Here is a 20,171-nt window from a genome sequence, read left to right on the forward strand (position 1 = left end):
AAAGAATATCCTCAAGAAATAGTCATTAGTTGATAATCTGCCGGCCGGGGTGGCCGAGTGGTTCTAGGCGCTACAGTCTGGAACCGCGCGACCGCTGCGGTCGCAGGTTCGAATCCTGCCTCGGGCATGGATGTGTTTGATGTCCTTAGGTTAATTAGGTTTAAGTAGTTTTAAGTTCTATGGGACTGATGACATCCGAAGTTAAGTCCCACAGTGCTCAGAGCCATTTGAGCCATTTTGATAATTTGCTTAAAGGGTTATCAGAGCGGTTTGGGGTTATCTCCAGCAACGACCTGATTAGTCAGGTAACTGACTCCCGATACAAAGGTAAGAATTTTCAGACGAAAAAAAGTTCCATAACTGCTATATGAAGGCTGTTGCATAAATGAAAGCATTGATTGTTCAAAAAGAAAAAACACAGCTCATTTCTCAACTAGTTACCACTGTAACGCATAAGAATTCTTCTACCTCGGAGGGGTTCGATGAAATTATTAGTCAGCTTCAAGTAAGTCACTACTCGGAAAGCGCAGCAACTGTCGAACTGGATAAATATTTAGCGAAGGGATATTTGCCTAGAAACAGAGATCCCTTAAAGTGGTGGGAAACAAGAAAATTGCCGTGGCCAGCGCTGTATCAATTGGTTCTAAAAGTATTATGTATCACAGCACAGCTGTGAACGAATATTTTCAAAAGCAGGACAAATATACACTGAGAAGAGGAACAGGCTCACATTGACTAAAATGGGTCAAATTTTATTTATAAATTACGATATTGATTAATTTTCCTTTTTGGTGCACATATGGTAATACTGGCTGTAAATGACGACTGCTGGTACACTTTAGTTACAGTTGTTATATTTCTTATACTGTAGTTTTTTCCAATAAAAGTATCAAAATATAACAAAATTCAGTCTTCATTCTTAAAATTTTTCCACTAGATAAAAAATATTTAAGATTTTGCTGTAACATTTATCACTTTTATTGTAGACGAAATTTAAAACTTTTGTATCTGAAAATTACTTGGGGCATGACAAAAAATTGTTACTCCTCTTTATATGTTCTTTTAACAAAGGACCAAATTTGATAAAAATACAGGTTTAGTAACCCAAATTAGAAAGGCAAAGTGCTTTTCTTTTACTTATTTTTGTGAGTGAATGGTGAGTGGCGAGTCGTGGAAAAGTAATTCACTCCAGTGAGTGACCAGTTCTGATCCGATCTCTGGAAAGAACAGCTTCGGCCATCTCTTGTTTGTGAGGGCTACGGCGTGCTATTGCAGTGGCACTTAGGGACGCATTGCCGGCCTGTTATGTGTGCGCACGCAAGGACCTGGGTGCAGATAAGCTCGCACGAATCCTCTACCATTACTTGTAGAAAAGCTGAGTGAGTTCATCTGGTCTTTTATTGGTTCTTTTGTGAAACTGTTTGTTACTGTGCTGCAAGTAGTTATTGAGAACTGTGCCTAGAATCTGGGCAGCTAGCACTGCCACTTCTCCTAAGGATATTAATTGACGAATGTTGTTAACTGTTACTACAGTTTAAGTTTTAGATTATTGGCTAATGCATTTGAATCTGACTTAGTAGTCGGAATTCAGATTTACATTGTTTTACACCAATTCTTAACTGGGGAATTGTCATGGTTTTAAGATATGGGTGTTAGAGAAGAAATTGCCAGCACTATGAGCAAAGGGAGTTATTAAATGTTTCTGTGGTCAAGTTTTAATAGTTTCCCATTCAGATGAGTCTGTTGTGTATCATTTTTTTCTTGTCTGCCAGGTTCCAGTGGCGTCTGCAGACAGTTACATTGTATATAACTAAGGAGTCCACAGGCGTTGATTGCACTGTGGCAGTGGACCCAGCTGACATTGAAGATTATAAGATTAGGGTTCTGTATTTTGTACATAAGCACTATAATTGTAGTATTAAAGATTTGTTTGATCAAATGCATGATTAAATTTTAGTGTTTTTAATTCTATTTAACTGTTGAGGTAATTGTTTTGAAACACCACTCTGCAGTTATTGGACGCAGTTCCCGCTCCACTCCTGTATATGTAACAAAAGTGATAGCAGAGATGGGGGGGGAGGGGGGTGTTGCAGAGCGGCACATATATATACGGAGTACTGTTGTTGTTTCAGCATGGCGACTGCAATTATAAAGTACCTGGCTTACCTCACGGATGATTAATTAAAGTACGAATTGTTGCACAGAGAAGTAACACCACAGTATAAAGGTATAGATGAATTAATCCAGACTACAAAAGAGAATGGCCGAACCTGTTAATATTAAATTTCAAGAACAAAAGCTAAGTTTGGCTGACGCTTCTACACACATGGCGCTTACTGAAATTTTAGAATACAGACCACTCCTTCATAATTCAGGTCTAACGGCTAGCCAGGTTACATTAGATGCTAGAGTGGAACATAATACAAATAGTGAAAGATTTAGAGCGTGCAGGGGCTGATGACATGGTTTGCAGTGAGACATAATAGATGTGTCAGTGGTTAGATGAATGGTCTAATAAGCAAAAGCAAATTAGTGTTAAAGCTAGTGCTACTGCAGTTAGAAATTAGAGGGAATAATGAGTAGGGAGTGGAAACCAGGTGGATGACGCATTAGGAACAGATGGAAAGTACGTTCGCCAAGTTATCCAACCCTTAGCAGGAATATATAAATGTAAATTTAAAGGAAAAACAGGAGGTTATGTGGAAGAAACAGTACAGTTCTTAGAGGCAGAAACAGAATTAAGGCAGCATAAAAGAATGGGTATGTCTGAATGGAATGTGTTACGTATATGGGGCAACTACATTAAAAGGTTCGTTGGCCAGAATAGAGCGTATAGGTGATAGAACAAAAACAGGGCATAAATGAACTAAGAGATGGTTCAAATGGCTCTGAGCACTATGGGACTTAACATCTATGGTCATCAGTCCCCTAGAACTTAGAACTACTTAAACCTAACTATCCTAAGGACATCACCCAACATCCAGTCATCACGAGGCAGAGAAAATCCCTGACCCCGCCGGGAATCTAACTCGGGAGCCCGGGAGCGGGAAGCGAGAACGCTACCGCACGACCACGAGCTGCGGACAACTAAGAGAAATGCTTTACAGAGAAGGAATACCGCCTATGGCATTGCAATAACTGGTATATGAACAATACGGTAGGAACAACGACAAAGAGATTTAGAAATTACGTTGATAGAATACGAAAGAGACAAGAGTATTGTTCCCCATATACGGAAGTAGACACTGTACAGAATATATTAAATGGCTTATACTTATGACGTGCAGAGACAATTAATTCGTAATAAGTCTACATCGTTCAAAGAATTGAATGCTATCGTACGTCATATACGAGCGATACAATACGTTGCTGAAAGGCAGGAAAAGCAATGCGTATTGCACCACAGTCAGAAACAGTTAAAATGCTTTACATGTGGTAAGAATGGCCATATTAGTCGGAATTGCGCTCAGAGTAAAACAAGAGCAATCGTACAGGACATACCAAACAGGATCACGGAAATAGTGTTGGCGTTTCGGGGAACAAGGCCATTTTTGTCAGGAGTGCAAGGCAAACAGGATCTTGGAAAATGATTGACAGTGGGGGTAGAGACCCGGCGACGAGGAAAATTGGGCATACGAACGGGAACGGGTATTAAAGGGATAACAAAAATAATAGGGACACAGGTAGAGTACCATTCATTTGCATTTACTAATGAAGAAACGATATGTAGCCATTTTATTCAGGAAGTATGGTCATGGTCATTGATGAAAAGTGGTGAGGGCAACAAACTATATCGCAATTTGAAGGACATTATCGAAGAAAAGGATACAAGACCACCAATGAAACAACAATAGGAATAATAGACCAGATTACTGTTGCGATAAGATCTGGCCAATACACCTGGAAATTTCCAGTAAGAATAGTGCACGGCTTGGCCGTCCCATGTGTATTGCGATCTGACTTAATTGCCGAGATAGGATTGATATTAGATGACGCAGACAAGATTTTATTTCAAATTCAAACCGGATGTCATGCAATTTTGAGCTCATATTTTGAGCTGTCAGGTAGTGCAGATCGATGGATTCATGAAAGATAATGCCGACCCTATAAACCACTTGAGGCAGGGAGACTAGGAGAGAATTAGGTAAATTTGCCAAGTTTCCGAATGTTTTGACTGCTGAATTAGGCAGTACATCGTTGATAGCGCACACTAGTTAAGACGATATTCCGGTACGCAAGCCCCAGCATCGGTTCACGTCATCGAGAATGAAGATTCTGTGGGATCTGGTTAATAATATGAACACAAAGATATAGTCATCGAAATACCTATATGCTACGCCTATTTTCATGGCGTCGAAATATAATGGTGAGCACAGGCCTGTAGTTCATTATAGATATTTGAATAACAAAGTAATTACATAATCAGTTCCCTTGCCTGATCTTCAGTCGAGCTTCGACAGGTTCAAGGGAGCCAAGGTCTTTCCCACCCCTGACCGAGCACTTAATCAGGTACCTCTGGCAGAAAAACCGCAACCTATAACGGCGTTTAGTACAGATGGAACATTTACAAGTTCTATAGCGTTCCGTTCGGTTTATACACCGGGACTCCCATGCTTACACAACTCATGGACTAGATATTTTCGGGTATTAAGTTTTGGCAGTCTAAAATTGCTTGGACGACCCCGTAATATACAGCGTGTTTGTTTCAACTTGATACAACCAAATATCTCGACAACGATACATGCGAAAAAATGTAGGTGGAAGTTAAGTAAAGGGGACTTCCCTGTGCTACTGGCTACCCCCTAACCACCGTTCCGGTATAGGCGGGCCCAACTTTGTATTTTCAAATGGGAACCCCATATTTTTATTGCATAATAACGTACTGTTCACTACAACCATTGTTTTCCAATGTGGTAAATGACACTGTAACCGTCAAAAAAAAGTATGCTTGTTTCCGCTATTAAGAACCAACGCATTTGTTTCTATATTTAACTTACGATGTAAATGTAAACCTTAATTTTCTAATTAATTTTCTATATTTAACTTAAGATGAAAATGTAAACCTTACTTTTCTAATGGCTGGCATTTATGTTAAAAACTTAGTTTAGTGTTGCAAATGTAACTGAATAGTTAAGTATGGTTAACCGCCTCAATGTCTGGTTAGAAACTACGTTCAGCTTGATCCAGTAACAACGACGTGGATGTTACAGTTTTGTTCCCACCGGGATGCTTGCTATCGGTGCGTCCTTTCGCGTTTCGCCACAATTATAATTCACAATGCTTTTAAGCTGCATATATCCATTCCACGCACGAATTAATAAGCATATCGAAACGGAAGGTCGTCAGTTTGAACATTTATTGTGAATGAACATTACGGTGAGAAGCAACAGGTTCAGATATCAAGCTTCCGGATGGGAACAGAAAACTGTAACATTCACGTCGTTGTTCCTATATCACACTAAACGTTGTTTCTACCTAAAAATCGAAACGGATAATCATACTGTACTGTAAAATCAAAATTGCAACACTAAAATTTCGAACTTACATACCAAACGATAGAACACTAACGCTTACATTTACCTCGTAAATGAAATGTAGAATCAAATGCATCGGTTCTTAGTTGCAAAAACAGACGCACTTGATATTTTTCGATTACAGCGCCACTTACCACAAATGGAAAACAATGGTTTTAGTAAACGTACGAATTTTTTGCGTAGAATCCGAATACGCAATAAAAATGGGTGTCCCGTTTTGAAAATGCAAAGTGGACCCAGCCCATACAGGAGGTGTGGTTAGGTGGCCAGTTGTGGCACACTGATGTCCCATTTACTAACAATTTTTCACCTACAACGTTCTTCGTACAAAGCGTGGGTCTCGAGACTTAACATCTGTGGTCATCAGTCCCTTAGAACTTAGAACTACTTAAACCTAACTAACCTAAGGACATCACACACACCCATGCCCGAGGCAGGATTCGAACCTGCGACCGTAGCAGCCGCGCGGTTCCGGACTGAGCGCCTAGAACCGCTAGACCACCGCGGTCGGCTCAAGTTAAAACAAACAGCCTCTATAGCGAGATTGTGGATGACCATTGTAACCAACTCTATGAAGTATTTACGAGGTTCAGAAAGGTGAGACTTAATGCAGACCCTGAGAAGATGAAAATAGCTTGTGCAACCATGCACAGTTTTTAGGCCATCTGGTAGCACCTGTAGTAGTGACTATTGAGCCTGGCGGAGTACAGTCTATTGTTGCTCGATTCGAGGAACGGCGTTTTTTTTTTTTAGGTTCATTCCGGGATTTGCTCAGAAAGTAGCACCCTCTCAATGGGTTACGTAAAAAGAACAAAGTTTCTGGAGAGAGTCTCAACAAGAGGCCCTCAGTGCCCCAAAACAAGCGCTCAGTGCTTCTTCCATACTAACATTACCCAGTTTTGGTACACAATTTATATTAAAGGCAGTGCCTCAGTGCGAGGGTAGGTGTGGTGTTACAAGAGGGGAAGGGAGAAAGACGACCTATAGTTTACGCTTAAAGAGCACTCAGTAACAACGAAAATAAATACTGTTTATGAAGTCGCAGCTTTAGCTGTCCTGCTTGGCTCGGAATTTCTATTTGGAGAACACGCATTTTCGGTTAAAAACAACCAGACGCTGAGTTCGATCTTGGGAAAACCAAGGAAGATAGAGATCATACCCAGATGGGTGGTATCGATACTTTCATTAAATTTCGAAGTGGTCAGCGTTACGGGCAGTGACAACATTATCGCTGATATATAGAGTACGATGTTAGAAGTCAGTCAGGGGAAGACGGAAAAACTACCTACTGAAAGTGTTAACCTAATTCTGATACCAGTTATTTGAAGGTATCATGGACTATCAAAATGACATCTGAGACATCAGCTGGAAGCTTCAAAATGGAGAATGTTAAGCCACATTTGATGCAGGGGGTGGTGTTGAATAGCTCAATATGACAAATAACGTAACATTGTGGTGCCACAAGATCTGGTGCCGTATTTTGTAAAATATTACCATGAATCCGATAGTTGGACACCTGGGGTATTTAACACTAGTTATAAAATACGTGAGAAGATTTTATGGCATATGGATGACGATATTGGCACTAGAATTGGTGTAAGGCGTGTGCTGAATGCAAATTGACTCAGAACTCAAAGGTCGGTATATTAGCATCTAAATCGGTTGAAAGGACATTCAACGAACTTTTTCGACTTTGTGCGACCGTTACCCAGATCTCTGTAAGGGAATTGCAATATCCTCGTGTGGGTGGACGCATTTTCGCGTTTCATGCGATTCTTCCCTACAAGTACTGCTATGACTAGTCCATTTCCGCTCTTAAAAACATAGGAATGTGCGAGTCGACCAAAACGTTAGTAATGGACAATGGCATGTGTTTCACATGGAAGGGGTTAAAGAACTTTTGTGTTGACCTTGGTATCCATCACAGTATGTGACGTTACGAGTATATGGGTGACTTACTCGTCACCAAGAGCTTATACTGAGGAGAGCTGTATTTGCTTGCTTGACTGTGTGCGAGTGGGAGGGACGATGACGTCACGCGTCCACTCCGGGGAGCTCAGGTGCAGAGACAATGAGCCTGTCGCCGGCAACGCATAAATTTCAGAGCTGGCAATTTGGACAGCTGATACTCGCATTGCCTTTGTGCAGCATATGCTCTAGGAAATGGCGGAGTATCAGACGATCATAAAGATGGCCAAGGTAGAGCTCTTTGAGATTCGACTATAGCACACCAATTATTAATGGAAATCTGAATACATCAATGATCTTAGATAAATGAGTTACATCAATTGACGCATCGATATTTCAGAGTCTTTAAAACTACAGAAGTTAATATTTCACAGTGAACTAATAGACCACTGGCCATTAAAATTACTACACCGAGAAGAAATGCAGATGATAAACAGTTATTCAATGGACAAATATATTATACTAGAACTGACATGTGATTACATTTTCACGCAATTTGGGTGCATAGATCCTGAGAAATCAGTACCCAGAACAACCACCTCTGGCCGTAATAACGGTTTTGATACGCCTGGGCATTGAGTTGAACAGAGCTTCGATGGCGTGTACAGGTACAGATGACCATGCAGCTTCAACACGATACCACAGTTCATCAAGAGTAGTGACTGGCGTATTGTGACGAGCCAGTTGTTTGGCCACCATTGACCAGACGTTTTCAATTGGTGAGAGATCTGGAGAATGTGCTGGCCAGGGCAGCAGTCGAACATTTTCTGTATCCAGAAACGCCCGTACAGGACCTGCAACATGCGGTCGTGCATTATCCTGCTGAAATATAGGGTTTCGCGGGGATCGAATGAAGGGTAGAGCCACGGTTCGAAACACATCTAAACTGTAGAGTCCACTGTTCAAAGTGCCGTCAATGCGAACAAGAGGCGACAGAGACGTGTAACCAATGACACCCCATATCATCACGCCAGGTGATACGCCAGTATGGCGATGACGAATACACGCTCCCAATGTGCGTTCACCGCGATGTCTCCAAACACGGATGCGACCATCGTGATGCTGTAAACAGAACCTAGATTCATCCGAAAAAATGACGTTTTGCCATTCGTGCACCATGGTTCGTCGTTGAGTACACCATCGCAAGCACTCCTGTCTGTGATGCAGCGTCAAGGGTAGCCGCAGCCATGGTCTCCGAGCTGACAGTACATGCTGCTGCAAACGTCATCGAACTGTTCGTGCAGATGGTTGTTGTCTTGCAAACGTCCCCGTCTGTTGACTCAGGGATCGAGACGTGGTTCCACGATCCGTTACAGCCATGCGGATAAGATGCCTGTCATATCGACTGGTAGTGATACGAGGCCGTCGGGATCCAGTACGGCGTTCCGTATTACCCTCCTGAACCCACCGAATCCATATTCTGCTAACAGTCATTGGATCTCGACCAACGGGAGCAGCAATGTCGCGATACGAGAAACCGCAATCGCGATAGGCCACAATCCGACCTTAATCAAAGTAGGAAACGTGATGGTACGCATTTTTCCTGCTTACACGTGGCATCACAACAACGTTATAGCTGCATCTATTTTATTTATAGATTTTCGACGTCTGTTATATCTGTTTCATTATGCAAATATTACTCAGAACATCATATTCGCCACAATTACAGAGTAAATTAATACAGCATGAATACCTCATATTTTGTCATATTTGTGTATTTATTTAATGAACAGTTTACTATTTTGCCAGTCACTTTATTTAAATGTTGACTGCAAATACTATTAAAAAACTGCGCTAATTTAAAAGTGGCGAGTTGCATGTGTTAGCGGACACCACAATTGAACAGATGACCAAAAGACGCTCTCGTCAAGCAGGCCTAAAATAATCGTTTAAACAATATATAAGGACAACCTGTAGTCATTTAATGTGAGAGCACTTGTGCAAGAATACTGGCTCATTTATTTCTGGACAAACCGTGACTTATATTCACTATGAATGTTGTGAGTGTGACCAAATACTTGTAACATCTCTTTATTTAAATATTGTTGTAATATATTAGTTTGATGTGGGAAAGTGGTAAAGATGAATCAAATCATATGTATAGAGCTTAAGGACAATGTACACTCCTGGAAATTGAAATAAGAACACCGTGAATTCATTGTCCCAGGAAGGGGAAACTTTATTGACACATTCCTGGGGTCAGATACATCACATGATCACACTGACAGAACCACAGGCACATAGACACAGGCAACAGAGCATGCACAATGTCGGCACTAGTACAGTGTATATCAACCTTTCGCAGCAATGCAGGCTGCTATTCTCCCATGGAGACGATCGTAGAGATGCTGGATGTAGTCCTGTGGAACGGCTTGCCATGCCATTTCCACCTGGCGCCTCAGTTGGACCAGCGTTCGTGCTGGACGTGCAGACCGCGTGAGACGACGCTTCATCCAGTCACAAACATGCTCAATGGGGGGCAGATCCGGAGATCTTGCTAGCCAGGGTAGTTGACTTACACCTTCTAGAGCACGTTGGGTGGCACGGGATACATGCGGACGTGCATTGTCCTGTTGGAACAGCAAGTTCCCTTGCCGGTCTAGGAATGGTAGAACGATGGGTTCGATGACGGTTTGGATGTACCGTGCACTATTCAGTGTCCCCTCGACGATCACCAGTGGTGTACGGCCAGTGTAGGAGATCGCTCCCCACACCATGATGCCGGGTGTTGGCCCTGTGTGCCTCGGTCGTATGCAGTCCTGATTGTGGCGCTCACCTGCACGGCGCCAAACACGCATACGACCATCATTGGCACCAAGGCAGAAGCGACTCTCATCGCTGAAGACGACACGTCTCCATTCGTCCCTCCATTCACGCCTGTCGCAACACCACTGGAGGCGGGCTGCACGATGTTGGGGCGTGAGCGGAAGACGGCCTAACGGTGTGCGGGACCGTAGCCCAGCTTCATGGAGACGGTTGCGAATGGTCCTCGCCGATACCCCAGGAGCAACAGTGTCCCTAATTTGCTGGGAAGTGGCGGTGCGGTCCCCTACGGCACTGCGTAGTATCCTACGGTCTTGGCGTGCATCCGTGCGTCACTGCGGTCCGGTCCCAGGTCGACGGGCACGTGCACCTTCCGCCGACCACTGGCGACAACATCGATGTACTGTGGAGACCTCACGCCCCACGTGTTGAGCAATTCGGCGGTACGTCCACCCGGCCTCCCGCATGCCCACTATACGCCCTCGCTCAAAGTCCGTCAACTGCACATACGGTTCACGTCCACGCTGTCGCGGCATGCTACCAGTGTTAAAGACTGCGATGGAGCTCCGTATGCCACGGCAAACTGGCTGACACTGACGGCGGCGGTGCACAAATGCTGCGCAGCTAGCGCCATTCGACGGCCAACACCGCGGTTCCTGGTGTGTCCGCTGTGCCGTGCGTGTGATCATTGCTTGTACAGCCCTCTCGCAGTGTCCGGAGCAAGTATGGTGGGTCTGACACACCGGTGTCAATGTGTTCTTTTTTCCATTTCCAGGAGTGTATTTTTGATGGGGACGGCCTTCAGTCAATCGAGAAGCAGACAGTGGAAGAACACTACGGAAGTCAAGTGAACACAGGGACTTTTCGAATGACAAGCTCAACAGGTGGTTCTAGGCACTTAGTGTCGAGTGTGGGAAGAAAGTAGACCTGCCTATGGTAATGTGCATGATTCAATTGTATAGGTGATTGATTCTGGGCAGTGACGGCAGCTACAGTACTCTAACTTTAGAACAGACTTTTATATTTTGAGAGGTCTTATTGTACTCCGGAGTAGGACTCTTTTGCCACTTGCACTACGGAACTGAGGATAGACAGTATGGGTGCGAATCATCATGTTGAACTCTGAACTTTTTTGAGCTGGTGATTATTTCGTGTGTGGCGATCACAAAATGGACTTTGTTTTCGCATATCTTTGATTACAGTTTCGTTTGGGGATTTTGCTGCCATTCTCGTAACGATTTAACGTAGCTTTGCTGCATTGATAAGGGCATTTTTGTCTATATTTTAACTGAATATCGTAGGTTCACTTCCCATTTATTTGAGATAACCTTTCTTGAATAAGCGTTATTCAACATAATGCTGTCGTCTACATCAATTGCAGATGTTAGAATAGAACCCTTGCTAGACAATTATTCATTTAACTTTTGTTTTGTATTCCTGTGTATTTTATTAACTAGCAATTCTAGCCAGTTCATCGACTATTTGATGGCAGGACTACAACTACAGGCTATTATTTGCAGCGAGTTAGCTGTAGGTCATGAAAGCAGAAGTGCGTGACTCCACCCTATGACTACACCGATTTATTCTTTTTAAACAATCGCCGGCCGGTGTGGCCGAGCGGTTCTTGGTGCTTCAGTCTGGAACCGCGCGACCGCTACGGTCGCAGGTTCGAATCTTGCCTCGGGCATGGATGTGTGTGATGTCCTTAGGTTAGTTAGGTTTAAGTAGTTCTACGTTCTAGGGGACTGATGACCTCAGATGTTAAGTTCCACAGTGCTCAGAGCCATTTGAACCATTTAAACAATCGTGCATAGCCAAAGTACTTAAGTACAAGTAGCCACAAGTAAAGACCAAACTGGTTTGTTCTTATGGAATGCTGTTAGGAAGAGCAACTACTCAGCAGTTAGGTACTGTCGCAAGCAAGATCATCCCACACTATCCCAACTCATATTAGGCGGAAACAGTGAATAGGAATTTACGTTCTGCGTTGATACTCTGCTATAGCAGCGATCAACGGGCCTGGGGTCAATCATTAGCCTAACTGATGTTGGCCTTTGATGCAGAGAAACATGAGTCACTGGACCACGTCATAGCTATATATCAGGTTTAAGATTACAACCCCAATGAGTAATTTGTGGCTCATAGATGACTTGTTGCCAGAGACGATAACCCCCTCAGGAATTGATTACAAAAATGGTTCAAATGGCTCTGAGCACTATGGGACTCAACTGCTGAGGTCATTAGTCCCCTAGAACTTAGAACTAGTTAAACCTAACTAACCTAAGGACATCACAAACATCCATGCCCGAGGCAGGATTCGAACCTGCGACCGTAGCGGTCTTGCGGTTGCAGACTGCAGCGCCTTTAACCGCACGGCCACTTCGGCCGGCCAATTGATTACACAGTGGAGGCAAGACAGAAATAATGTTTGAAGAGACCATCAGACAGACAAGCAGTGGTATGGCATAAACTGGCAGCCAAACCTGTACTTGGAAGGCGATCGCGTGATGACGCAAAACCTGGGAGTAACTGGCAAGGCAGATGATAAAATTGAAAGAAATTGTTACCGAGGTACACCGGACATTGAGAAACCGTAGGAATTTTTAACTCCTTTTACTGTTATTGTTTGAGCCCAGGAGAAAGAAAATGTTTAAAGCTCATCTCTCGATAATAAACAGGAGCCTAGAGCCACAAATAGTCAACACTGGGGCGATACTCTTTGGAAGTTTTCTGAGGAGGGGGGAGAGGTACGAGGTGCGACAATAAAGTAATGAGACTGATTTTCTTTGCAAGATGTGGCAGCCCTGCAGGCTTGTGTAGGGACAATATCTTTGGCCTTGGTCTATAAGCTGCTTCTAGTCTAAGCAGCACATCGATGCAACTGCTCAGTCGTGAGTTGTGCTGTAATAAGTTAACACGTGTTTTTGTATCTTGTCATGTAACTGGAACCGCATAATATTGCACAATGGTATGCAATTTCGTTTTGCTTTAAATTGGGTGAAAACGCAACGAAAACTTACGGTAAGCTTCAGAAGGCTTTTAGAGAGGAGGTTATATCAAGAGCTCAAGTTTTTTGTTGGAATAAAATGTTTAGTGAAGGCAGAACGAATGTTGAAGATGAAACCGCAGTGGACGGCCATCAGCCTCACGGACGGATGTCAACTTGGCCAGGCTACGTGAACTAGTACGATCTGATCGAAGATTATCCGTGAAAATGATTGGAGAAGAACTGAACATCACTCGAAAAACGGTTCGTCTAATAATAACTGAAGATCTTGGTACGAGAAAGATTTGTGCAAAAATGGTCCCCAAAAATCTCACGCCACAACAGCGACAAACACGTAAAAATGTGGCAGCTGATCTGTTAGAGCAAACGGAAATAAATCCATAATTGTTGAGCCATGTTATCACTGATGATGAAAATTGGTTTTTTTTCAGTAAGATTCAGAGAAAAAAGGCCAAAGTTCGCAATGGTGCTCAAAGGGATCACCCAGACCAAAAACAGCTCCCATGTCAAAGTCAAAAGTGAAATTCATGCTTGTGTGCTTCTTTGATTCCAAAGGAATTGTTCATAAAGAGTGGGTGCCTCCTGGACAAACAGTTAACCAACATTACTACAAAGAAATTTTAGAAAGACTTCGTAAAAGAGTTCTTCGTGTCCGTGCCAACATTGCTGATAACTGGATTCTGCTTCACGATAATGCGCCATCCCATACTGCTCTGTCAGTACAGCAATTTTTAACCTCAACACAAATTTCAGTACTACCACAGTCACCTTATTCACCAGATATCGCTCCGCGCGACTTTCTGTCTATTTCCAAGAGTCAAAATGGCGGTCAGGGGATACCATTTTCAAACAACACAAGATGTCCAAAAAGCTGTGACGAGAGTCTTGGAGGATATTACAGAAGATGAGTTCCAGAAATGTTACCATCAATGGCAGAAGCGCTGGAAAAAGTGTGTGCAATCAGAAGGGAACTACTTTGAAGGATACAACACTAAACTTGACTAAAACGGTAAGCAATATTCTTTTTCACATCAGTCTCATTACTTTATTGTCGCACCTCGTATATGGCGTAAGTTTTCGCATCTTTGCTTGTGTTGAGTCGAGGATTTGCGTATCTTTACGGTGTTTGAGCTAGCCCGACAAGGTTGCCATCGTGTGACGATAGCGGGAGAGACAGGAGGAGTATGGAATCGGTTATAATGAACTGTCTTATATGCGACCAGAAGCAACGACTAGTACACGATGGACGTCAGTTAAAGGGTGCTGTAAGGAGTTGCTGAAGGACAGTATCCCCTGTGTTGGAAGCATTTTATACAGCTGGAATCATATAGTGGCCTTGCCAATGGATATATTTTGCTGTTATGGTTCAAATGGCTCTGAGCACTATGGGACTTAACTTCTGAGGTCATCAGTCCCCTAGAACTTAGAACTACTTAAACCGAACTAACCTAAGGACATCACACACACCCATGCCCGAGGCAGGATTCGAACCTGCGACCGTAGCGGTCGCGCGTTTCCAGACTGTAGCGCCTAGAGCTCTCGGCCACCCCGGCCGGCATTTGCTGCTAGAAGTGTAAAGTTCCGATACGGCACAAGTGAGGTGTGCAGCTGGATATGCAGTGGAAACGGCAAATGTGAGGTTGTTGTTGCACATAATTGCTGTTTACAGTAACCTACCTGGCCTTGTTAGACGATCTGTGTCTTGTAATCGATGCAGAGCCACTACACGCAATTTCTTGAGCGCCAGGTTGTCAAAAATGAAGTGCATCATTGTTGTGCTTCGACAGTGGGTTTAATCTCTGTACGTTCTTCTGTTACGCTAGTTTGTTGGGGCTACCGTGTGCTATTTCTGTGGCGCTTGGGGCCGCGTTGCCGACCTGCTGTGTTGTGCGCACGCAAGCGCTTTGGTCTAGATAAGATCGCGCAGCTTATTATTTGTAGTAAACCTGAGTTATTTCTCCTGACTTTTGTTAGTTCTTCTGTCAAGTTGTATGTTACTGTGTTGCAGGTGGATACTGAGAACTGTGCTTAGAACCCGAATTCTACCGCTGACACTTCAGATTTTGACGAATGTAGTAATGTTAGTATATCTGAGGTTTTCGATTATCGGGTAATTCATTGGTATCTGGGTTAGCGACCAGAATTCCATTTTACACTGTTGCACATCAGTTCATAACTGAGGAATCGTTAATTTAATGGTTTTAAGGTACGGATGTTGGAGGGGAAATTGCCAGCACTATGAGCAACGGGATTTATTTAATGTTTCTGTAGTCAGATTTTATTATAGTTTCCCACGCACTGGAATCTTTTGTGATAGGATTTGGTACTCCTCGGCCTCGTTGCGGCAGCGTACGTGGACCGTTACATTGTATACAACTAAGGGGTCCACTTGCCTTGATTGTGGACTCAACTGGCGTGATAAGATTATAGTTCTGTATTGTGTACATAAAATATGCCCGCCCAGTTAGCCGTGCGGTCTAACGCACGGCTTTCCGGATTGGGAAGGAGCGCCTGGTCCCCGGCACGAATCCGCCTGACGGACTTGTGTTGAGGTCCGGTGAGCCGGCCAGTCTGTGGATGGTTTTTAGGCGGTTTTCCATCTGTCTCGGCGAATGCGGACTCGTTCCCCTTGTTCTGCCTCAGCTACACTATGTCGGCGATTGCTGCACAAACAAGTTATCTACATAAGCCGCACCACAATGAGGTATAATACTACGCTAATACTGACGCTAAATTCCGCCAAGTATAACTTGTTACAGCACCATAGATTGTCGCAGTGAGAATAAGACGCTATTCCCTTGGCAATCACCGACATATCTATGCAAACACTGTTTTCGAGGTCGAATTGTCAACCCTCGAGATATCTTTCGCAGTACACAATTATCTATGATCATCTGATGCCTGCCTCACCGGGCTAGGACACTCCACGGCAACTGTCGATGCACTTTAGTAACATCTTTCCGCTGTTATTATGTTGGTATGATTCCACCATAGGACAGTTATTTTCCATGGCGATGACATCAGAAGAAAGAAAAATTAACCGTATTCCTATGGCATCACATAACTGTACCCGCGCGGGATTAGCCGAGCGGTCTTAGGCGCTGCAGTCACGGACTGTGCGGCTGGTCCCGGCGGAGGTTCGAGTCCTCCCTCGGGCATGGGTGTGTGTGTTTGTCCTTAGGATAATCTAGGTAAAGTAGTGTGTAAGCTTAGGGACTGATGACCTTAGCAATTAAGTCCCATAAGATTTCACACACATTTTTTTTTTTTTAATGTAACTGTAACGTGCGACGTATCTCCCCCTAGTACAATCTTTGTCAGCACCACTAACATGTACAGCGGAACAGGACGCCATATCCATGGTAACCATCGATTATCCACGTAAACGCTGGGGCGACAACAATCTTTGGTGCAGAGTTTGTAGTTCTGAGTTTAGAGGGCAGAATACTCTAAACCTTCTTTCATACCAATAACCATTTTAATTGTATAATTAATATTCATTGACGAATAATGATCAATAATTGACATTACGATGTTTCCAACTGTAACTGTTCCTTCGTAGTTATATATTAAGTTATCTAATCATGGACGTGTTTTCTGATTGGTTGCTTATGATGTCATACTCAGAACGGTGGGTGTGACCAGCGTTATTAATACTCGTTTCCTCCATGCACAGTCAGCACCCAAGGCTGGGAAGGATCTTCGTTCCCCTGCCAGCTACCGCCCCATCAGCCTCTTGCCCGCCATCTCCAAGGTGTTCGAGAGGCTGTACCTTAAACGACTGCTCATCCACATTGCCCGAAAACGAGTCCTCCCTGATGAGCAGTTTGGCTTCAGGCAGGGACACGCCACCACTCACCAACTCCTGCGCCTTGTAGAAGAGGCACTGGACGCCATTGAACGTAGGGAGTACTTCGGGACCATACTCCTCGACGTGTCCAGAGCGTTTGACTCGGTCTGGCACGAAGGGCTGCTCTACAAATTATTTTCCCTTGGCTTCCCAGTGTCCCATGTACGGCTCATAGCCACATACCTGGAAGGTCGCACCTTCCATGTTCGGATCCCTGACGGGAAATCCACACGACGACGCATCAGGGCAGGAGTACCACAAGGCAGCGTACTTGGACCGCTACTCTACTCCCTCTTCACAGCTGATCTGCCCTCTGCGCCGAGGGTACATTTAGCTCTCTACGCAGATGACACTGCACTCTTCTCTCGTTCTCGGAGTGCGGCAGTTCTTCAACAGCGGCTCCAGGGGGCTACGGATTCCCTCACCGACTGGGCTAGGTCCTGGCGTCTGGCATTTAATCCCTCCAAAACCCAAGCCCTTATCATCTGCCGACGCCGTATTCCCATTCGGCTCCCTCAGGTGACAGTCCTTGGTACCCCGGTCCCCTGGACTCGTACTGCAAAGTACTTGGGTGTTACCCGGGACCAACGCGTAACCTGGCGCCCCCACATCGACGAGGTGCGTCGTAAGGCAATGGGGCGGCTATGCCTGCTCTACCCTCTCATCAACCCAACCTCTTCCCTCCCCACGCACCTTGCTGTTAGACTGTACACCTCCCTTGTTCGCCCCATCCTTGAATACGCGGTGGTGGTGTGGGGCAATGCTGCCCCCACCCACCTCCGCCGACTCCAAACCGTCCAGAACCGGGCTCTCCGGCGTGCCCTCCGCCTCCCCTTCGACTTCCCAACCCGCGAGCTCCACCTCCTGGCTGAAGTGCCGCTCCTTCGTACCCGCATCCTCTCCACAGCCCACTCCTTTTACCAAAAAACCCGTCACTCTCCTAATCCCTTAATCCTTTCCCTGGGCACCCGTGTTCACCGACTAGCCACCACTCGATGGCCCGACCTTTTATTTCGCCCCCCATGACCTCGCCTGCACCAGGCACCTCATCTCTTGCCGATTACCTCCCTCACGCCATAGTTTATTCCCCCCAACACGCCATGTCATTCGCTCCCCCAACACGCCACCCCCTTCCCCCCCAAACTACGCCCAATGTTGGCCTAATCATGATAGGCCCTTCCTTTTTCCACTTCTTCAACTGTCACCCTCTGACTTCTTTCTCTTCCCCCCCCCCGTCCCCAATTCGCCATTTCAAGACTGCCTGCCGCCGCCATCACCACGCCGCTAAGAAGACGACGAGGCCAGGATGATGGCCTTTTGCTTTCACTCACTCTCACTGTTCCTCCTTCTGTCCTTTATTCTGTAACTAATCGTAATTCCCGGCCAGTCAATTGGGCCGTTCGTTTTCCTTTTCTCTCACTGTCCCTCTCACTATCCTTTTATCTTTCTTTTATATATATTAAAAAAAAAAAAAAAAAACAGCACAACTGTCAAGTACCAGCCACAACCACGAAGTCATCACTCATCCTCACCACACCATGCAAGAAGGCGAAGCGCAGCACGCGCTAGAACTTCGTCCCCGGCAGAGGGTTCTGCCCTCAGTCATGTGCGTCTGCGTCTGCACAGTCAGCACACGCGACGCGTGGCGCTGTTCGAGATGTCGATGAGAGAGGACGCTTTACTTGCGAAGGGTGTGGCGGATCGCCGTCCGTCGGGGCCGACTCAGGCGACTGAATTGGTCCCGGTGGCGGCCCCATCCGGCTCCCCACTTATGACGAACCGGCTTTCGACAACTGACGCTGACAGGTTTGACTCTACGGATTTTGACGCGCACTCTCGTCATCGAGTGTTCATTCTTATGAACAAACTCGCCCACGGGGGCCCCTACCCTGGTCGAGAGGACGACGAGGCGGCTATACTCGCCTTCTGTAACATTCAGAAGGCTGCCGCTCTACCGCACACGAGGCAGCATGTGTCGGGTGTGCCACCGAGAGCCCCGCCGGTCGCATCGCATGAGTTTGCGGTCCCGGCGGTGGCGGCCTCGGCGGGAGTTGCGCCGCTGGCCTCGACCACTGAAGAGGTCGATGTGCCCCCGGTTGCCCCCCTGGCCCCAGAGACACGGGAAGAGCCCGTGGCTGCGCTAGCTGCGGCCACCGAGATGGAGGACATCGACCTGCCCGACGCAAATCTGGCTGAGGCGATTGCCGAGTCGGAGCGCCGTGACACCGACCTTGACGTTGCCCGCGCGCCCAGAAAGCGCCGGGCTGTGACGCATGACGATTCTGACACTCCCTCTCAGACATCTGAAGCAGCGAGGCCGCGGAAGAAGGCCACCAGGGCCTCCCGCACCTCCACCACAGAGTCTGGGCTGACTATCGCCGTGCAGAAGTCGACGAGGACCACGCAGCGGCCCACTCGTTCACCTGCCGCTTCCCGACAGCCGGACGAGGATGGTTTTGTCGCCCCACCCCGGCGGCACACTGCCAGGGCTGTTGCGCTGCAAGCACCCGACCCCGCTGCCGACCGCCAACACGTTTGCGGGCGCCAGCGTCGATGCGATGGAGGATGGCGCCGCGCCTCCGGCGCCGGCCCAAAAGAAGCCGCCTCCTATCGTCATCCAATAGGCCGGCGAGTGCAAGGAGTTCCAGCACAAACTGGACAGGGTGGCCACGTCCGCCGCTGTCAAGAACGCTGGCCGTGACCTCTACAAGGTCACAGTGTCGACCAACGAGGAGTACCGCGCGGTGATGGCCGCCATCTGCAAAGATGGCCTCCCGTGCTACACGCACCCCTCCGAGCCGCTCAAACTACTGAAGGTGGTATTCCGCCACCTTCCCCTCACGTTCGGTGCGGACGACCTTCGCGAGGAGCTCGAGGACATGGGCTTCGGCGTCCGGTCCACCGGACTGATGAAGTCTCCACGTACTCACCGCGACATGCCGCTGTACCAGGTTGTCCTCGTTGACAGCGGGTCGGCCGTGTCAAGGTCGCAGTGGAACCTCTCCGGGCCAAAGGCAAGAGGGCCCAGTGCTTTCCTGTCAAAGGCTCG

At 46.0% G+C, this 20,171-nt stretch overlaps 1 protein-coding gene across 1 annotated transcript in view; it reads left to right on the plus strand.

Moving 5' to 3' along the window:
* The window catches only part of LOC124556324 (ESX-1 secretion-associated protein EspK-like), a 33,369-nt gene extending 13,546 nt beyond the window's left edge, over positions 1 to 19,823 (plus strand). Inside the window, exon 3 of the mRNA XM_047130295.1 lies at positions 18,749 to 19,823. Coding sequence (XP_046986251.1) covers positions 18,749 to 19,823 — 1,075 coding nt within the window. The remainder of the gene's footprint in view (positions 1 to 18,748) is intronic.
* Positions 19,824 to 20,171: the final 348 nt, after the last annotated feature.

This window comes from Schistocerca americana, chromosome X, assembly GCF_021461395.2.
Source record: "Schistocerca americana isolate TAMUIC-IGC-003095 chromosome X, iqSchAmer2.1, whole genome shotgun sequence".
NCBI lineage: Eukaryota > Metazoa > Arthropoda > Insecta > Orthoptera > Acrididae > Schistocerca > Schistocerca americana.